This window comes from Pinus tabuliformis, chromosome 6 (assembly GCF_031772625.1).
Source record: "Pinus tabuliformis cultivar Carrire ecotype Pingquan chromosome 6, CPIR1, whole genome shotgun sequence".
NCBI classification, from domain to species: Eukaryota; Viridiplantae; Streptophyta; class Pinopsida; order Pinales; family Pinaceae; genus Pinus; species Pinus tabuliformis.
Genome location: NC_142292.1, coordinates 197,097,227 through 197,115,771, shown reverse-complemented (window position 1 = coordinate 197,115,771; position 18,545 = coordinate 197,097,227). Strand labels below are relative to the sequence as shown.

General features: G+C 40.0%; 1 protein-coding gene across 20 annotated transcripts in view; it reads right to left on the bottom strand.

The window, feature by feature from the left end:
• Positions 1-18,545, bottom strand: part of LOC149258140 (uncharacterized) — a 393,208-nt gene that overhangs the window by 80,225 nt on the left and 294,438 nt on the right. For all 20 annotated transcript variants that reach the window (XM_089414762.1, XM_089414748.1, XM_089414744.1 and 17 more), the window contains 2 exons: positions 16,954-17,003; positions 16,255-16,326 (listed from right to left, as the gene is read on the bottom strand). In XM_089414762.1, coding sequence (XP_089270888.1) covers positions 16,255-16,326; positions 16,954-17,003 — 122 coding nt within the window. The remainder of the gene's footprint in view (positions 1-16,254; positions 16,327-16,953; positions 17,004-18,545) is intronic.

The window sequence follows — 18,545 nt, the reverse complement described above, 5'->3', positions numbered from 1 at the left end:
TCTGTTGGCTCTGCTCTGCTCTGCTCAGCTTTGTTGGCTCTGTTGGCTTTGCTCTGCTCTGCTCAACTCTGCTGGCTCTGCTAGCTTTGCTCTGCTCTGCTCACCTCTGCTCACCTCTACTGGCTCTGCTCTACTCTGCTCACCTCTGTTGGCTCTGCTCTGCTCAACTTAGCTCTGCTGAACCATGAAGAAGAAGAATTGATCGAGAATGTGTCATACCATTCTCCACTGACCCGAAGTCAATCTCAAAGTGTGTACCACTGGTCCCAGACCAGTCCTCAACCGACCTAAAGTCAATGTCATAGTAGGTACATGATCTAATAATCACCCTATGAGTGACATCAGTTAAAGATTTATTGAATAAAGGTATTACAGACTCATGTGCTGGTGTGTGTTCTGTGTTATTGAAGCAATGGATCGATCAGATTGCCAATACACAGACAATTAAATGGAAAGACAACAGATAAATACAGTAACCAATACAAGAACACAAGAATTAATAAGGAGTTCACCCTATTCTCCAGGGCTACATCTCCGGTCCAACTTTCAGTTGTGGCCTGGTTTTATTGTGTCTTTAAGCAGAGAATTACAATGCAGGGACTAAATATAAGTCTCCTAAGACAGAAATTTACTTGGCAGGGTGGTTCTTGGATGCCCCAAGCCACTTGAGTACATAGACTTCTTTGCCTACCAACTCTGTGACCTTCTGGTCTACAGTGGAGAGAGCCCAATGTGGTGCTCAGTCCGGACAGATCCTCTCTGGGATGGCTTGAACCTCTCAAGCTCTCTAGTGCTCGATGCTACCTTTGGTCAGCTCGGCCCTCTGTCTTCCGTCTTCTGCTTTTGCTTCACTGTTCTCTGTTTTCTGTCCTCCTCTCGGGATTCTGGTCTCTTTCTCTATCTCTCGGGGTTTTGTGTCCCTCTCTTCGACTGACTCCAACTGTGTATTCTGTCTCTGTTCATGGCTTTTAGCCATTGGTTCCCATGCCTGTTTGGTTCCTCTTCCGCCTCTGTCGATTCACCTTCTGCAGCTGCGATTGGAGTTCCCTGTTTGGCGTCATCATCAACGCTCGGGGAGTGGCCACATGTCCTCCTCTAACTCGCGCCAGCCTGCTTCGACGGTTAAATTCTTCAGTTACGTCGTAGATGTAGTCTTTCTCCACCATGGCAGTTAAACAAACCTCAAATCCTTCTAAAACGCGGCTTAATCCTTGATCGATTCCGCTTCCTCCATCAGGCGCGATCTCAGCCATTAGATCTGGGGCCTCCAGATCCAACGCCATACGCACATTTCGCGCGGTTGACTTGCTCGACCATTAGCGCGCGATCAACGGTGGTTTTCTCTCACCTCCACTTGCCACGCGTCGATCGTTGAGTGGAATCGCTCCGCTTCCATCCAAAACCACTTACCGTTTGAGGGCACCCCGATCAATACCGCCGGTTTCCAAAGCGCGGGTCCCGCCTTTGTCCTTTTAGCGCTTTTTCCTTTTCGCCCACGGTTCTCCGGCTCCCCATGCATCCGAGTGCTTGGGCTTCTCCATTTTGGCCCTGTTCGCCCGTGCATCAAAAGTCACCTCTATTTCCCAATTCGGGCCTCCCAGGGGCTACTTTGACCTCCCGCACAATCTCCATGGGCCTCGGTCAGTGCGCTTTGACCGAGGTCCTCGTCGTTCCACGCTGGCTGCCATCACCACTGGTTCAGGGTGTTTTCAATCGCTGTTTTGGAATTCTTAGAAGTTTGTCCCGACCTGATACAGTCATGGTTCTTTGACAGTCTTTTATGGATCCAATTCGGATCAGTACAATTCCTACCACTAGTCCTAGACCAGGTACTCTATTGACTCAAAGTCAGTCTCAGAGTATGTACCACTGGTCCCAGACCAGTCCTCAACCGACTCGAAGTCAATGTCATAGTAGGTACAACTCCTACCACTGGTCCCAGACCAGTACTCTACTGACTCGAAGTCTGTCTCAGAGTATGTACCACTGGTCCTAGACAAGTACCATTGATCCCAGATCAATGAAGGTCATCCTAGCATAGGGAGTATGGTAGATACAGCAATGCGTCCATCGGTACTACTATGGTCCCTATCCTCATTTCCTTGCTCATTGATCAGATGAGAGGTACTTCCCAGGAGTCCCAAACTGCATGGGTAGAATGCCTCGACAGGAGAACTTAATCAATCCAATTCTCATAGGAGAACTAATCATCCTATGACACAATCGCCATGGAGAACACATCATCTAGGCCTCACAAGAGAACTTATCATCCTGCTACACAATTGTCATGGAGAACACATCATCCAGACCTCACAAGAGAATTAATCATCCTACTACACAATCGTCATGGAGAACACACCATCCAAACCTCACAGGAGAATTAATCATCCTACTACACAGGAGAGCGAATCATCCTGTCCCACAAGAGAGCGAATCATCTTGTCCCACAAGAAAGCGAATCATCTTGTTCACAGGAGAGCAAATCATCCTGTCCACAGGAGAGCGAATCATCCTATCCCACAAGAGAGCGAATCATCTTGTCCACAGGAGAGCGAATCATCCTGTCCACAGGAGAGCGAATCATCCTGTCCCAGTGCACACCACCAGGGGAGGGTGAGTCACCCTGTGGTCATATGTTGCTCTAGTAAGAACCGCAAGCCCCCAGAGCTCCCAGAGCTCAATGTATGCAACATGCAGGACCCTTTTACAAGGGTCTCTTGACGACTCCAAGTCGTTCGGGAAAATCACAAATTTGATCTGTCCCCAAGGCTCTGACAAAGTGTAGCGACCTGTACATCATCTCAGTGCGTTGGAGCCTCATTGCTCATCGACTTACCATATCCCAGATAAGGCAGTATCTGACGTCTATCTGCTAGAGCAATCATTGAATACGGGATTCCTCAATAATCGAATCCCACCTCTGGTTGTCACAAAGAATCACAGTGGTATTCATCATGTGTACTCACTAAAGAGTTTCCACAACCAGGCAACTTCATACGAGGTCATACTCGTAGTTATGTATCCGGTCTTGGCGGTACTTATAACAACCAATTTCTGCTTCCTACTCATCCATGATATCGAAGCAGAATCCAAAGAGAACCAGCACTGAGAAGTGCTCTAGTGATCCTCCACACTGCCTACCCAGTCAGCATTCGAATAATCATGCAGTTTTCATATTTCTGGCAGTGTATCTCAATCCATGAGAAATTGTGCCCTGAAGATATCTCAGAGGATTCTTGGCACCAATCCAGTGAGGCTCAACCAAATATGAGCTCACCATGCTAACTGCAAAACATATGTCCAGACGGAAGTTCACCAAGAACATCAACGTGATTGAGTTTATGAAACTTAGAGGCATTTCCCAAATCTGGTCCGACATCACTACCATATAACTTCTGAAAGTTAATATCCTCGAGGTAGTCACAAGCTTGCAGTTTATCATTCCACATTCGGAATCCAACTCCCTCTTACTTCTGCAAATGAGAGGGTCTGCACCTATCAGAAATAGGTCGTCCTTATGAGGTGCCAGTATGAGAGGTCTATCATCCACAACCTTCAGGTAATGGTTTGGATCGGTTTCACTCCTAGTGAATCTCAGCTTCATCAAACAGCTATCAATCCTCTCATACTACGCCCGGGGTGTTTTGCTTCAAGCCATAGAGGGCTTTCTTCCACCTGTATACATGAGATTCCCGTTCATGAATCTCAAACTCCACGGGTTGTTCCAAACCTGTGGACCTGCTACATGAGGGGAATGGTCCCCTTGTAAGATTCTCCTTCAGTGCATCTCAGACATGTACCTTCATGCTCTTTTTGAACTCAGGCATCCCGATCACCATCTGACTCACAAACCTTCGGTGCTTAGTCAATGGACATGGTCCCCAGTGGACTTGATACAACCTTGAACTCTAAAACATCTTTGAAAAATCTATTTTCAAACACGTACCTTTCCATCGATGAGTGCCACCCTGAAACCTTAAACTTCCATTTCCGAGATGGACACCAGGTTCTTCTTGCGATCAGGTACATAAAAGATATTCTATGGTTCCTTGCTTTCTTTGAAGAGTCAACCATTTCCTTGATGACCTACATTACTTATCATTCCTGTAATCATTGAAGATGTCCCTGGAATGATTGTTATCTTCACCAAGAGATGTGTCTCTACTATTCGAACACTCCTTTGCATGATGGTCGAACTTATTGCAACCAAGGCATCTGCCTTTCCTTCCACCCTTAGATCTGAACTTCCCAATGAAGTGATCTTCCGCTATGCCATTCTGATAATATTCTCTGCTTCCACTTCACCCTTAGCGAACTTAGAAGAGAGATGTGGAACTCATTGATCCTTTTGTCTTGTCCCTATTGTCTTTGGTGATTGCTCTTTCACTCTTTCTTGGGCATTGTCTTCACCTCAACTCTGGTACCATGTTAATTTTAGGTATGTTCTATGCTAGAGCAATTTATTTCAATTTCTTTTCCACATTAGCAATCACATCAGCATAAAGTAAACTGCAATAGAACATAAATATAAATCGCAAAAGACAAGCCAAGACAAGAGGACACAAGATGTGGCGCTAGCTAGGGACAAACCCCACAATGTGGGGAAATCCTTGATCAATTCTTCTTTTATGTTCTTCAAAGTTTAGCAGAGAAAGTGAGAGAGATAGTACATTGACAATAGAAGTCAATCACTTTGACTTTTGATATCGGCAAGAGATCAGTTGAAGACATATTGCTTCAACTGATTCTCTAAGGTGACTCGTTCACCTATCATAGTGTTGCATCTCGTCTATTTGCTTCACATTACCGTATGACACCTTGTTGTACTATCGCATGTGTTGAACCTTGATGACTGAGCTGCTCTCATCTTCATGCAGCTCATCATGCTGCATCTTCCATGGTCTTATTCATCATCAAGCTGCCCATGCTCATGATCTCATTCATCATTAAGCTGCCCATGCTCATATCATCATGCATCATTATGCTGCCCATGCTCATATCATCATGTTGTTTATTATGCTGCCCATGATCTCATACATCATGCTGCCTTCCTTCGGAGACAGATGCTCCGGCTGTTTCGGCAGTTCCCGGTAGTTCCAACTTTTCTGGCAATTCCGGCTTTTCCAGCAGTTCCAAATTTCCGGCTTTTCCGGTAGTTCTGGCTTTTTCGGCTCTTCTGGCAGTTCCAGCTTTTCCCTCTTTTCCGGCTTTTCCAACAGTTCCGAATTTTTTGGCTTTTCCGGATTTTCCTTAGGATCTCTCCTCCTACTAAAACCCAAAGACAAGTAGAGAGAGGAAGAGATCCAAGAGTGTGTAGAAATGACTTGAAGCCCTCTTCTATTTATACTAAAACGTAGAGGTTGAATAGACATCATTGTTGGGCTTCTGAGCCTACATAAGTTGCTGGCCGACTTAACAATTTGTCCATAACATAAATAAATTCATAACTTCATAAATACTTATTAGAATCGAATGATCTTTAGATATATCCTACGCCTCTCAATGAGAGGGATCCAATAAAAATATCAGCTGCCATAAATAATATGACCCACATGGAGTTTGGCCCTAGTTGCCAATTTTAACAAAAGGTCATAAGTGTGCTAAGAAGAAATTATTTTACATAGATTGTAAAGAGGAGGAAGAAAAAGAACAAGAAACATCAAAAGAAGAGAATATACACAAAGAACCAACTCTGGAAAAAGAAGAAATGAATCTGACCACATCTTGTAATGCATTGGTGGGAATTACTATTAAAACTCTTAAGATAGAAGGATATATCAAGAAGAAAAAGGTAATAGTGTTGATCGATTCAGGTAGTACCCATAATTTTATTAATTGTAAGATAGCCAAGGAATTTGATTGCTTTCTATATCCAGCACTAGAGTGTCAACTGATGGTTGCAAATGGAAGAACTATAAATTGCTCTGGAAAGTGACATAATATCAAGCTAACCATGGGCGAATATGTATTGAATAGTCCAATGCTTTCCATTCCAATGGGTGGTGTTGATGTTGTACTAAGAGTCCAATGGTTACAATCTTTGGGACGATAGCTTTTAATTTTCAAAAACGTTTCTTGAAATTTTTCTGGGAAGGAAAGGAAATTGAATTAAGGGGTATCGTAGAGAAACCAGGGAAGATAATAAGCTCCAATGGTATGAAAAAGATAAAGAAACAACAACGGGGCGTAATTTCACAATTATGCTCATTAGAGGTTCAAACATCGAAATCATTCATTTCTACAGATCTACAAAAAGTCTTGGACAATCATTCCAAGGTATTTAAGACTCCCAAAGGCCTCCCACCTAAGTCACCTGACATGGGGACATGGGACACGAAGGACACGAGGATTCGAGTGTCGGACATGGGCATGTTGACCCCCCAAAACAGGACATGTTATATATTATTTTATTAAAATATATATATATATATATATTAAAAAATAGATATTTCTTACACAAATTTTCATTCATGATACAAATTCATTGATTCAAACATAGATCTCCGTTTAGATGTAAGTTTTTAAAAGTAACATTATGCATACAAATACAATTGTGACATATTGATCAATCATCCAATAGGAGAAAAACAAGATACTGCAGTTTTCTCATTAAGCCATCGAAATCAAAATGCGTTACATAGGTAGTAGCAATGCCAATGGCAAATTGAAATAGAAAATACAAAACAACTACAATCCTCAAGGTAGTAGGTAGCTCATGAGTCATCAATCATCATCATCAAAATCAGCGAAATTGTCATCATCATGGTCACCACTGCTTTCCTCTGTTGCATCCTCCTCCTTTGTATCCAATGTCATCTTTGCATCTATAGGTGTGGAGGATGACCCCTCTACAGTATCACCATCATCAAAAGTGACAGGCTCTAGCACTAGCTCATTAAGATCCAAGTTGGCCAATGCCAACTCAACACTGTTGTCCAAACCCATATCATCAAGAAAGACATCCCACATCTTTCACTTTCCGTTCAACCACTCATCCATTTGCCTGTAATAAGACAAAGGTTGGTGTGCACATACACCATTGTCTCTGCCCTGGACTGCTCAAACCTGCTCTTCTTGACACTATACAAATTCCCATATGTGCTCCAATTCCTCTCACAACAAATGAATTAAGTCACTTGAGAGATAAGCTGCATGGCTGACTGTTGTAGAGGACTTGTTGCCCCATTTGTTTCCCACCAAGAACCCAATGTCTCTAATCACGTCATATCCTGGAAATCGACCAGTGCTAATGGAAAAATCTGCAAAGGCATCTTCTACCTCATCAAGGGATGCTCTATCCTAAAAAATCCACCTCAATGCATCCTTCCTCCCCTTGTGAAATTTCACCATGCCTGTGAGGAGGGAATCTGCGGGAAGGTCCACCATTCATCCACTAATGGTTGTAGTATTTTGGGTTCAATGAGTGAGCCAAACAATGCAAAGGTGTGCAATTCTTGTCCCATCTGCTGACAAGAATATCCTGTATGGTGGTGAAGAAGGCCTCTAATGATGTCTCATACTCGGGGCACTCACTCTGTAAAATAATGCTCCTCACGGACTCAGTCATGGAATTTCGTCCCTCATAAACCTTTCCTAGGATGGGTTGGCCTGTATCTGCAAATCGTAGCAAAGAAATGATAGGGTCCATGATCTTAATAAATAGATCTACCCTCTCCCACCAAGCATCATCTAACATTGTTTCCTTCACTCTTTTTGCGATTGCTTGATCTGTCTTTCTCCAAAAAGACCAAAACTCTGAAATAACCAAGAGTGGTCTTGACCTCCCTCAACCTCTTCAACATGATGAATGAAGAGGCAAACCATGTATCTTCAATCTTAACAATGATAGATTGGTGTACTCCTTGTAGATTGTGAGGGCATTTGTATGATTTTGTACAAAGTTGCGAATATGTCGTGCATCCTCAATAATACTTCCAATCCAAATCACATCAAAAGCAATAGATTTAAGTGCTAAATTCAAGGAATGGACAATGCAAGGTGTCCAACATACTTGTGGATATTTAGCTTCCACAATCATGCCAGCCATAGTTTTAAAACTCTGACTCCGACTCCAACTCGGCCGAGGATCGACTCCGACTCCGACTCCGAAACGGTAATGACTCGGCCGGCTCGATTTCAATGACTCAGTCGTTGTAAAAAATACATTAAATATTTATTTTTTTTAATAAAAAAACATAATTTTAAAGATTTTAAACATAATTTTAAAGATTTTCATTCATGTTTCCAAACACACAGCATTATAATATAGATGGAAGACAACATATGATCAAAGTAGGCTCATGAACCAATCCATTATATCAAAATGGTACCCAATGGCAATACATAGTCAACTGTCATACATGATCAAAGACTCAAAACAAAAAGCACATAACCAAGGAGGCTAGAAATGGCCTCTACAACAAAAGTAAACTGTGACGGTGACCAGACTCCAGTACTAGTACTACTGGCTAGTAGCTACTACCAGAGGAGCCAAGATCATGTCGATCAACCTCTGGATCATCATCATCAGAGTCAGACAGGGGGCCCCATGGCTCCTCATCATCATCATCATTTCCAACTTCAACTGTAGAAGTGGTACCACTAGCAGGCTGTGCAACTGCAGCAGATGCAAGCTGAGATAGAGTAGATATGCGGCTGCGCTTCTGTTGTGGCTGAGCAGAGGAAGCACCTACAACTGGAGTCCTTGCTGGCTATGAGACTGAGGCTGGTGGATTGGGATCTGCATTCAACTGAACAGGCTGAAGTTGAACAACATGTTCAAGTTCAACTGATGTCTCCATATCTAAATCTAAATCAAGATCCTCATCAGGATCAAACTCTGCTAGACGACTCTCCACTACCCAATCTGATGTTGGATCAATGTCTTCCAACACAATGGGATCTGAATCAGGTCTTTTGTTCAGCAAATGGTTTCGTCTGAGCCGAAGGTTGTATTGGACATAAACTAGATCATTTAATCGTTTTTGATCCAAACGGTTTCTCTTCTTTGTGTGAATCCTCTCAAAGACAGACCAATTGCGCTCACACCCAGATGCACTGCAAGTTTGACTCAAAATACGAATTGCAAACCTTTGCAATTCAGGACAATGGCCACCAAAGGCCTCCCACCATTGTGCTGCAAAACACATAGGAGTGTAATGAGTTAGCTCAACAAAATTACAAATTATATCTAACTTTCAAATTATAAACGATTTAACAAACTTTTTAAAAAAAAAGTAAAACTATTAAGAATTTAAAAATTGAAATTTTTGTTTACCTAGCTCATTTGCTTCTCTTGCAATCTTTGCTAGGTTCTTCCCAAAGGTACCTGAAGCATTGCTGAAGATTGTGGCCTGTCGGTGTATCTCCAGCTGATCAGACTCCAATGGGATCATGCGATCAATGCAATCAATCAGTCCATCTCTGACCTCCCCCCTCAAAGCTCCTGACTCCTTAGCTTTATAATGATACCGTGGGTTCAAAAAATACCCAGCTGCATGTATAGGGCGATGGAGTTGATTGTTCCATCTTTCATCAATGATTGCCCAAATGGGCCCATACTTTGCCACTCTATCCTTGTATACCGTCTTTATTTGCTCCTTTGCTTGATCCATAGCCTCATAAATGAATCCCATAGCCAACCTTTCCCCATCCACCAACCGCAACACCTTAACTAGTGGCTCAGCAAGCTTCACAATCTCTGTTGCCTTTCTCCAAAAATTTTCTTCATAGACTTTCCTTTTCAATTCTTTGCCTTCTGGTTTGTTAGACCAATTGCTTTGATTCCATTCATCACTGGAAAACATCTTTTGCAAGTTTCTATGTTGGGAAAGCATAGATTGCAATGTCAAAAAATGTGTAGCAAATCTAGTGATCGCTGGCCTAATAATATCCTTGCCCCCAGTGTGTTTCCTCATGAGGCTCAAAATCAATGTATGATTGTAGATAAATTTTGTTATGCTTTTGGCATGATCTATAGTGTTTTTGAGCCAATCTAATTTTCCAATATCCTCAAGCATGAGGTCTATGCAATGTGCAGCGCATGGGGTCCAAAAGATGGTCTTGTGTTTTTCCTCTAACAGTTTACCAGCAAGAACATAGTTAGAGGCATTATCTATGATGAGTTGAACAACATTAGCCACCCCCACCTCCTCAACGACCTGATCCAATAGCTGAAACAACAAGTGGCCATCTTTTACCTTATCAGATGCATCAACTGATTTTAAAAACATGGTTTCCTGTGGGCAGAAGACAAGAAAGTTTATGATGGTACGGTTTCTTTGATCAGTCCATCCATCTGACATGATGGTACACCTTGTTCTTGCCCATGAGTCCTTGAACTCTTGCAAATACTCTAATGGATTGAATTTCTTTCTGCAAATGAAACCCCCTTAGCTCATGCATAGTAGGGCCTTTGAAGCCTTTTCCAGCAGCATGTATGGCATCAAACATAGGCTCATAATATGGTGAACGAGCAGCATTAAAGGGGATATCAGCATCATACCACCATCTAGCTATGTACTCACAAGCAGTCTCCCTCAATTCTTTCTTCCAATGGTCATCTAAAGTGGGCTGCATTTGAGTTTTACTAACTTCAGGACCATGTGCATCTGATGGAGAGGAGGGAGTGAAATAACTTTTGATAGTCACATCACCCTTTTTCATTCTACCCTTTCCCTTATCTTGAACAGAACCAAAATAGGGAGGAACATATCGGAAAGGGTTGGATGTATCAGTTTGAGGGATAGAGGAAGAACCCTCAAAATCATAATGGGGGTTGGCAGCCATCATTTTTTGTATCTCCCTCTTCCTCCCAATTTCAGCCTGTATGTCTCTTTGCCTAGCCTTATCTTCTTTAAATTTCTCAAAGCTGGCCAAAAAATTCTTCCTAATCTCCCCAATTTCTGGTGAGTTACATGGGGTAATTTGGCCTCTACTCCCTGCCAAGTGTTGTTTCAGCCTATTAATGCCCCCAGGACCTTCCTTAATTTTCCTATGGCAAAATTTGCATTGCATTTGACTATCAACCATTTCAACATATGCCCAAGCAGGATCTCTTGCTCTAGGTGCCATTTTTTGACTAGGAAATGAAAGCAAACAATCTGAAAATGAAAAAAAAAAACCTTGATTCAATGTTCATTTATTTGACAAAAAACACTCTCTAAGCTTTCTAGATATGCACCTAAAATTTACTAAGCAAAAACAGATTTATAGAGGTGAAAAAAATACCTCCAGGCACAAACTGCCTCCTCAAGCTTGCTCCAAGAATCAACTCCTCAATGCTGCTCCAAATGGCTACCCAAGAAGCTCCTCACTCCAGCTACAATGCTCCTCCAAGACTCCTCACTGCTGCTCCAAAACAAGCTCAAGAACTGCTCACTAACTCTCAAAGAAGACTCTCACTCAAATGCATAAGATTGCTGTGAGAGAATGAAAGCACTTGGGTGTGTTAAATAGGGTTTGGGAGGGGGAAATGGACCCCAAAAGTCATTTAGCAAATTCATATAACTGCTTGGAGTCCAAACCAACCAAAAAACACTTTAAAAATCCATTAAAAATTTATTAAATCACAGTTTGACGTGTGCCTGGCATTTTTTTGTGACTCGACCGAGTCATAACGGAAACGGCCAAGTCGGCCGAGTCATGGCTGACTCGGCCAATCGAACCGTTCCAAGGGCTGGGTCACAGCAGAGGGTAATGGCTCGGATCAACCCAGCCGTTTCGGTATCGAAACGGCCGTTTCTTAAAACAATGATGCCAACAGCCTTGCAAATAGGTACATTATCTGTAATGATTTGAACACAGGAATTAACACCTACATCTTTAATAACTTTAATGAACAACTCACCCATATATTGGGCATCCTTGTATTGTCCAAGTGCAACCACTAATTTCAAGAAAACTGGACCATTCAAGGAAGAGACCATGAAGTTGATAAGTGGGTGGCGTGTTGGATCTGTCCATCCATCAGAAATAATACTAACCCCATATGTTGGCCATGATGATTTAATAGGCTTGAGCATTTTGTCCACCTCTTTCTTTGCCTTAGTCAACAATGTGGTTCTAAGCTTCTCTAACCTAGGAGGCACATACCCTGACAAAGCCCCTTGAGTTAGATCTCGACACATCTCAATAAATAAAGGTGAGTGTGCAACATTAAAGGATATGAAGTTTTGATAGAAAAAGAATGCAATTGTGATATCAAGCTCTTCTCGTTTCTCTTTCTAAAAAATCTTGTCCATTGGACCAAGTGCCATTGCCTTTTTTTTGCTGCTTGTCCCCCACCAAAGCTCTCAAATGGAAATTTGTTGCTACTTTTCCTCACCAATGGAATGGGATCGTCATTCTTGGTTTTTTAGATGTTGTTGCCACCTTTGCCATACCAACATTGGCCTCTTTTTCCATTTCTTTTCGCTTAGCTAAAGACACTTGTGTACATGCTGCAATTCCACAACCTAGTAAAGCCAAAAAATGAGATTTCACACAGTAATATGTGCTCATGAAATGATTGTTGCAATAGTTGCATTTCCAAGCAACATTGCCTCCTCCCTTCAACTTGTTGTCTAGCCCTCGCTATCTTGTGACATACTTCCACAAGGGATATTTTTTATCTTGAGCCTGTTGTCTTCCTTCAACATTTGAAGCTGTTGTTGCAGCCCCACTTCCAATAGATGGAACACTTGCAGACCCTAATGAAATTGGAAGAGGGGCATCTCCAATGGGGACATTCTTCCCCTTTCTTTGCCCCTTCCCTGCTGCCCTTGATTGAGCCATGAATGTTGTAAAAAAATAAAGAACAAAGGCACAAACTTGTTAAAAAAAATGCAATCCAATGTAATTTTCACAATGTGCTATGCTTATCAATGGAGCATTAAACAATATTAGGAACCTTTATGCACTTATGCTCAAATTTTATGACAGCAGTAAGCGAAATTCAATGAGCACTTAGAATGCAACAAATGAAATGCTTATAATTGCAAAAATGCAAATGAGGCAGCCCAATTAAACCACTTTGCCAATATAAAATTCTAAAAGATGATACAAGGGAAACAAGAGATGAAATCTTAATAAGCTTAGGATCTTTTTAGATGCCAATGTCACTGTTATGATCAGATCTTGTTATGCTACTCTAAACAATGTGATAGTCATCAAAATTTATGAAATATGCCAAACAATTATTACCCAATTGATGCAATGACTTGTTAATATGTTTAGATGACTTATTAGTGATTTTATGCCAATTATATGAGTTATATATTACTGTAAACAAAATTATCAGAGACTGCTAGTAAAATAGAGATGAAATGAGGGCTTTAGCAAGCAAACCAACGAGTGTTTATGGTTTGTTTGCTTGCCCAAAACTCTTTCAATGGACTATTATTCTGCAAACACAAATGTTAGCACAAAATCTCATTAATATTGTTGCAACCACCAAGTATTAGTGATAAAATCAAAACGATAACCTAAGTGATGATTGAAATGAGGCAAGGACGGCTGGAAGAGGGCTAGAGGCCACTGCTTGGCCTTGGATGGGGCAATGGCCAAGAGAGAGTCCTTGTAGGCCCACTCTAAGGCAAGGGAAGGGTTGCGGCATCTAAGGCAGGCCTCTTAGAGCCTGCCGCTAAGGGAGGAAGGGTTGCCGAAGAAGGAGAAGAGGCCTTGTAGCCCTGTCGAAAGGGAAAAGAGAGGCCCTAAGGCCTATGGAAGAGGGTGAGGAGGCAGTAGCAAAGGGAAGGAGGCCGCAAAGGAGGGAGAAAGGGGAGCAAAGGAGGCTTAAGGCCTTGGGAAGGCCTGCGGCAAGGGTTTGAAGGGATTTGAGGCCCTTGGAGGCCTGCGACAAGGGTTTGAAGGGAGTCTGAGGCCCTTGGAGACCTGTGGCTAGGCCAAGGAAGAGGGTTGAGGCCCTAGAAGGGCCTCTAAGTTCTACAGCTAGTTCTTAGAGGGCTAGTGGCTCAATGAGGAGGGAGGCCGAGGTGATAGGAAGGTTCAAGGATGGCAGACAACTAAGAGAAAGGGTTGGACAGTGAGGGCATGGGGCACAAAAATTTCGTAAGCCCGCAATTTACTCAAAAATGCCCAAATTCACTTCAAAATTGCTAGATATTGGGCCTGCAAATTAAGTGTAAGCCAAATCTTACACTCAAGGGCCTAGATCTAGCTCCAAACCCCAGCATAAATCTTCTTGATCAACTTGAAGCTCAACTGCACAAATGAAATAAAATTTCCCAAAACCCCAATTGTTACAAAACAAGGGCTAGAAATAATTAACAAAATTATTTTACAAAACATTATATATAAATATACAATGCTTGTAAAATAATTTTTTTTTTTTAAATTATGAATAATGGCAATGGATAAATGTATTTTTCAAAAGTTAAAGTATTGGCCACACCCTTTTGCAAAGTTAGAATACCATATAAAAATTCCTAGAGCCCAAACAAGGTCGGATCCTTCCCATAGTCTGTGAACTTGGTGCCCAAGGGCTAATGTACCTACAAATCTCTATCATTTTTCTCAAACCAAATCATTAGATCATATGATGAATTAGATCACCTAAGGTAAAAAAAATAATTCTTACAAATAGAATGAACTATCATCGACAAATGAAATATCAATTTATATAACAATGAAGCACATTATAGGATTAGCACATAACTAGCACGCACCATAAATCAATGGAACAAGAACACCATGAACTGAACCCCAAAGTCTTTTTATTATGATATTAAAATGTTCCCAGCAGAGCAATGGCTCAATACTAGCATTACAAATTTACATCATCCAGAGATAGCCCAAAATCATAATTATGACTTGAGAAGCAAAATGGCTTCTATTTATAGAGAATCCTCCAAGTGAAAAATAACAACTAGTTGGCTTGATCCCTATCAAAATAATCTCAACCGTTGATAATAATTTGACCATCTTTTAATTTATGTTGTTAAAAATATTTATTTTGAGGAAATTTTCGAATTTCACTTAAAACCCATTTTTTATTAATCCAAAAATTAATATTTTGGATTAATTTTCTCAAAAATTTGACTTTGACTTAACCACCAAGGTCCAAGAGCTTAAATTTTCTTAAAAATCTATTTTTGCCTTGGTGGGGAACCTCCAAAATTTGACTTTTCTTTGACCCACGATTTTTATTTTATTTTCCACTTGGAAAAATTTTAATTTCTCTATTATTTTTTACTCTAAATTAATTACTTTTCTGGCATAGTATTTAATTTTAATTTAGCCAAAAAAATTAATTAATTAACACAATAGGGGATTAATATTTTTTCCACCCTCAAACACTTTAGCCATGGTGTCTAAATATGAGGGACCATGCACTAATTAGTAATTAGGTTGAAGAGGCATGTCTAAATGAGACATGACTCTCCATGAAAAGTCACCTGCATGGTATATAAGCAAGCCTCTCACTCTCATTGTATCATCATTCTTATTCAGACATTTAATATATAATATTTGCATCCTCATGGATATCTTGATATTCCAAGTCTTTTGGAGTAATTGATCTGTAGAAGAAACTTTTTTCACTTCAGAATTCCACCCTAGCTTTCAGGTTTAAGCTGGAGGAAAAACTCTATCGATTATCCCTGTTTAGAAACACACATAATCGGTAAGGTTAAAAAACCTCCTAGGATGAAATTCATCGTCAAAATCAAAGGCTTACCTAGGTGTTGTTACAAAATTAAATGGCCATACTAGCAATCATTTACAACATAACTTGCAGAAATTGGGTTTACAATGATATAACAATTGGCTAGCTGATGATTCTGATCCTCGAAAAAATTTGCACACTACTTCCTTGGACTTGTGACAAAATGGGTACAACAGGTCAAGCCAACTAAAAGAAAAAAAATCAAGTCTAGTGAAAGATTAAAATCTATAAAATAATAGACTTGATATGAAATCTAACTTATGATATTCAGAATGTTATAACAGATTTATTAAGACACAAAAATAAATAATCTTGACTTTTCTAGTTAGTGTCATGAAAACTATCTAAGAGGACAATTTTCTTATATAATTAGGGTTGGGAAACATGCATGAAGCATACTATAACCACCCTAACAATGCTAAAAACAATGCAGAAAATTCACAAGAGCAGGCTCCCAAGGGATGCCTTCAACTAGGTTTGAGAATGCATCATACTAGCACCCAATGTTCTTTCCATGCCTCTAGTAAATATGTCAGAATCGTTATCAGCACAGTACTGCTATATTCACAAGAAGTAAACATGGGGACTACCGTAGCTTGTGGATGCTTCCTTTGGTACAAATAATGTTGATTCTGCTGACAAGTTCTTGTTCCAACTCTGCCCTGTGACACATGCATAAAGAAGGTGCACTTCAATTATACTGATGATGACAGACATAAAAAATGTTGCATTAGCATACCCTTGTCAAAGTAAATTCTCATTATATTAGCATACAGTCATATCAATATATCAATATCTCATTGCTGAGTAAATTAAAAATTCGTTGAGCCAACATTATTTGTCCGAGTCCAGTATCAACATTCTATTTTATCCACAATTATACTGATGATGCAGATTTTCCATGCAGAATATATAGCAGAAATGGAACTGAAATTACAAATGACGTGATCACAAGTTGTGCTACTCATGCAGCCAAAGAGTAACAAGCATGCAAAAGAAAGCATTATATGATTTCTTTTCCCATTTAACAAAAACATTATCTGTCATTTATCGAAAATTTACTCCAGAAGATTCATATCAATTTCCTATCATATTTTTAGCAACACTCTATGATTTTCGAACTCAGTTTGCCTAAATTATTCCATTATATATTATAAACATGTCCATATTATGCTTGACAATGCCACTACCAGCAAAAACGGTAATGATCATTACTATATTTTTGTCATGCAGAATAAAGCTCACAGCAAAAACATAACAGAAATTAGTAACTCATAGTTTGACCATACAAGAATAGCTTATCTGTTGCTAATTGGTGTATGTCTTCCATTCTCAATTCCTGCAAAAAGCAATTGAAAAGATCACGAGATAAAGATCTTAAATTAAGATAAGAAAGACCTTAAAAAAACCAAAATTAGTGAAGGTAGACTGTAAATAGCACTAGTGTATTTGTGACATGAAAAGCATGTTATCTATATTTAATTATATCAATTCCAATAATCATCTGAATCAGATCATAAAGTATGAATGTAAGGTACGGACGCCAAATAAGTCTGCGAAGAAGGATGTCAGTTAGGAAAAAGTCGCAGCCCCAGAAGGGTCAGGTCGTGGACCCATGAAAGCCCACAACAAAATCTAGCAGAAGGCATAATATTGAAGGAATACAAAATGCTGAGGACAAAATATTGTGGACCCCCAAGGTCCAGTTGAGGAACAATGATAATTTTGTAAGAAAGTACTGCAACTGAAGAATAAATGGGATAAAAAGTTGCAAATCCTGCAAGGGTCATGTTGAGAACCTAAGGGCATCCACAAGAAAAAAGTTGAGATAAACCCAAGTGATAATAAGCTACCTATGTACCAACTCCTTGTTGGAAGCGAACAAAGTTCCTTCTATAGATTGATTACTCCAGAAGACTTGGAATATAAATATATCCATGAGGATACAAATATTATATATTAATATGTGAATAAGATTGATACAATGAAAGTGAGAGGCTTGCTTATATAGCAGGAAGGTGTCTCTTCATGGAAAGTCATGTCTCATTTAGACATGACTCTTCAACCTAATTACTAATTAATGAATCGGTGTTTATGATTATTATCATTTACATTATTTTAATTATTTCTTATATATGTATTCATAACATTGTCTTCCACCTCAAAAAGATTTGTCCTCAAAGCTTGTCGATGAAAAAGGCTTAATCTCTTTTTCGGTTTCAAATGTCTTCTCGTCTCGGAACCATCATCTTCGTCGATACAAGTGGTATGCTCTTCTAAGTGACAAACAAAACTATCACACTGAGAAAAGATCAGACCATCCTAGATTAAGCTTTTGTGGAATATTCTGATCATGGGAATTTTGCAACGACTTGTCATCATAGCACTGGATTGAGGTTACATCACTATTCTTTGGAACATCAATTTGTTGTTTCTGGTCTGAATGGTCCCGATACATAGCATGGTTGAGTTGTCTACTCTCATGATTCAGATGTCGATAGGGAACTTTTTAGATTTGACTTTCCCTTATTAAGTGTGTGGAATTTTTTTTTTTTACTTCAGGTGAGGACATTGTTGAGTTGGTTACAGACCTTCACTTAGGGTGTTTATCATCTGAACTGTAACATCTAAGTGCGTCTTTTCTTCAACTATTTTGCATTCTTCTTGAGTTATGATATTAATTGGATCGATGTTCGTTCCCTTATCTTCAACTTGGACTCTTATGGCGGGAGATTTCGATACTTCCTCTTGAGTAAATTGTTCTAACTTATCTTTTAATGCTTTCTTATCATCGTTAAGTTTCTTAATTTGAGTGAGTACATTTTGATTATGGTTTCTCATACGTAAAAGTTCTTTGGTTTCTGATTCAACAACCTTATTT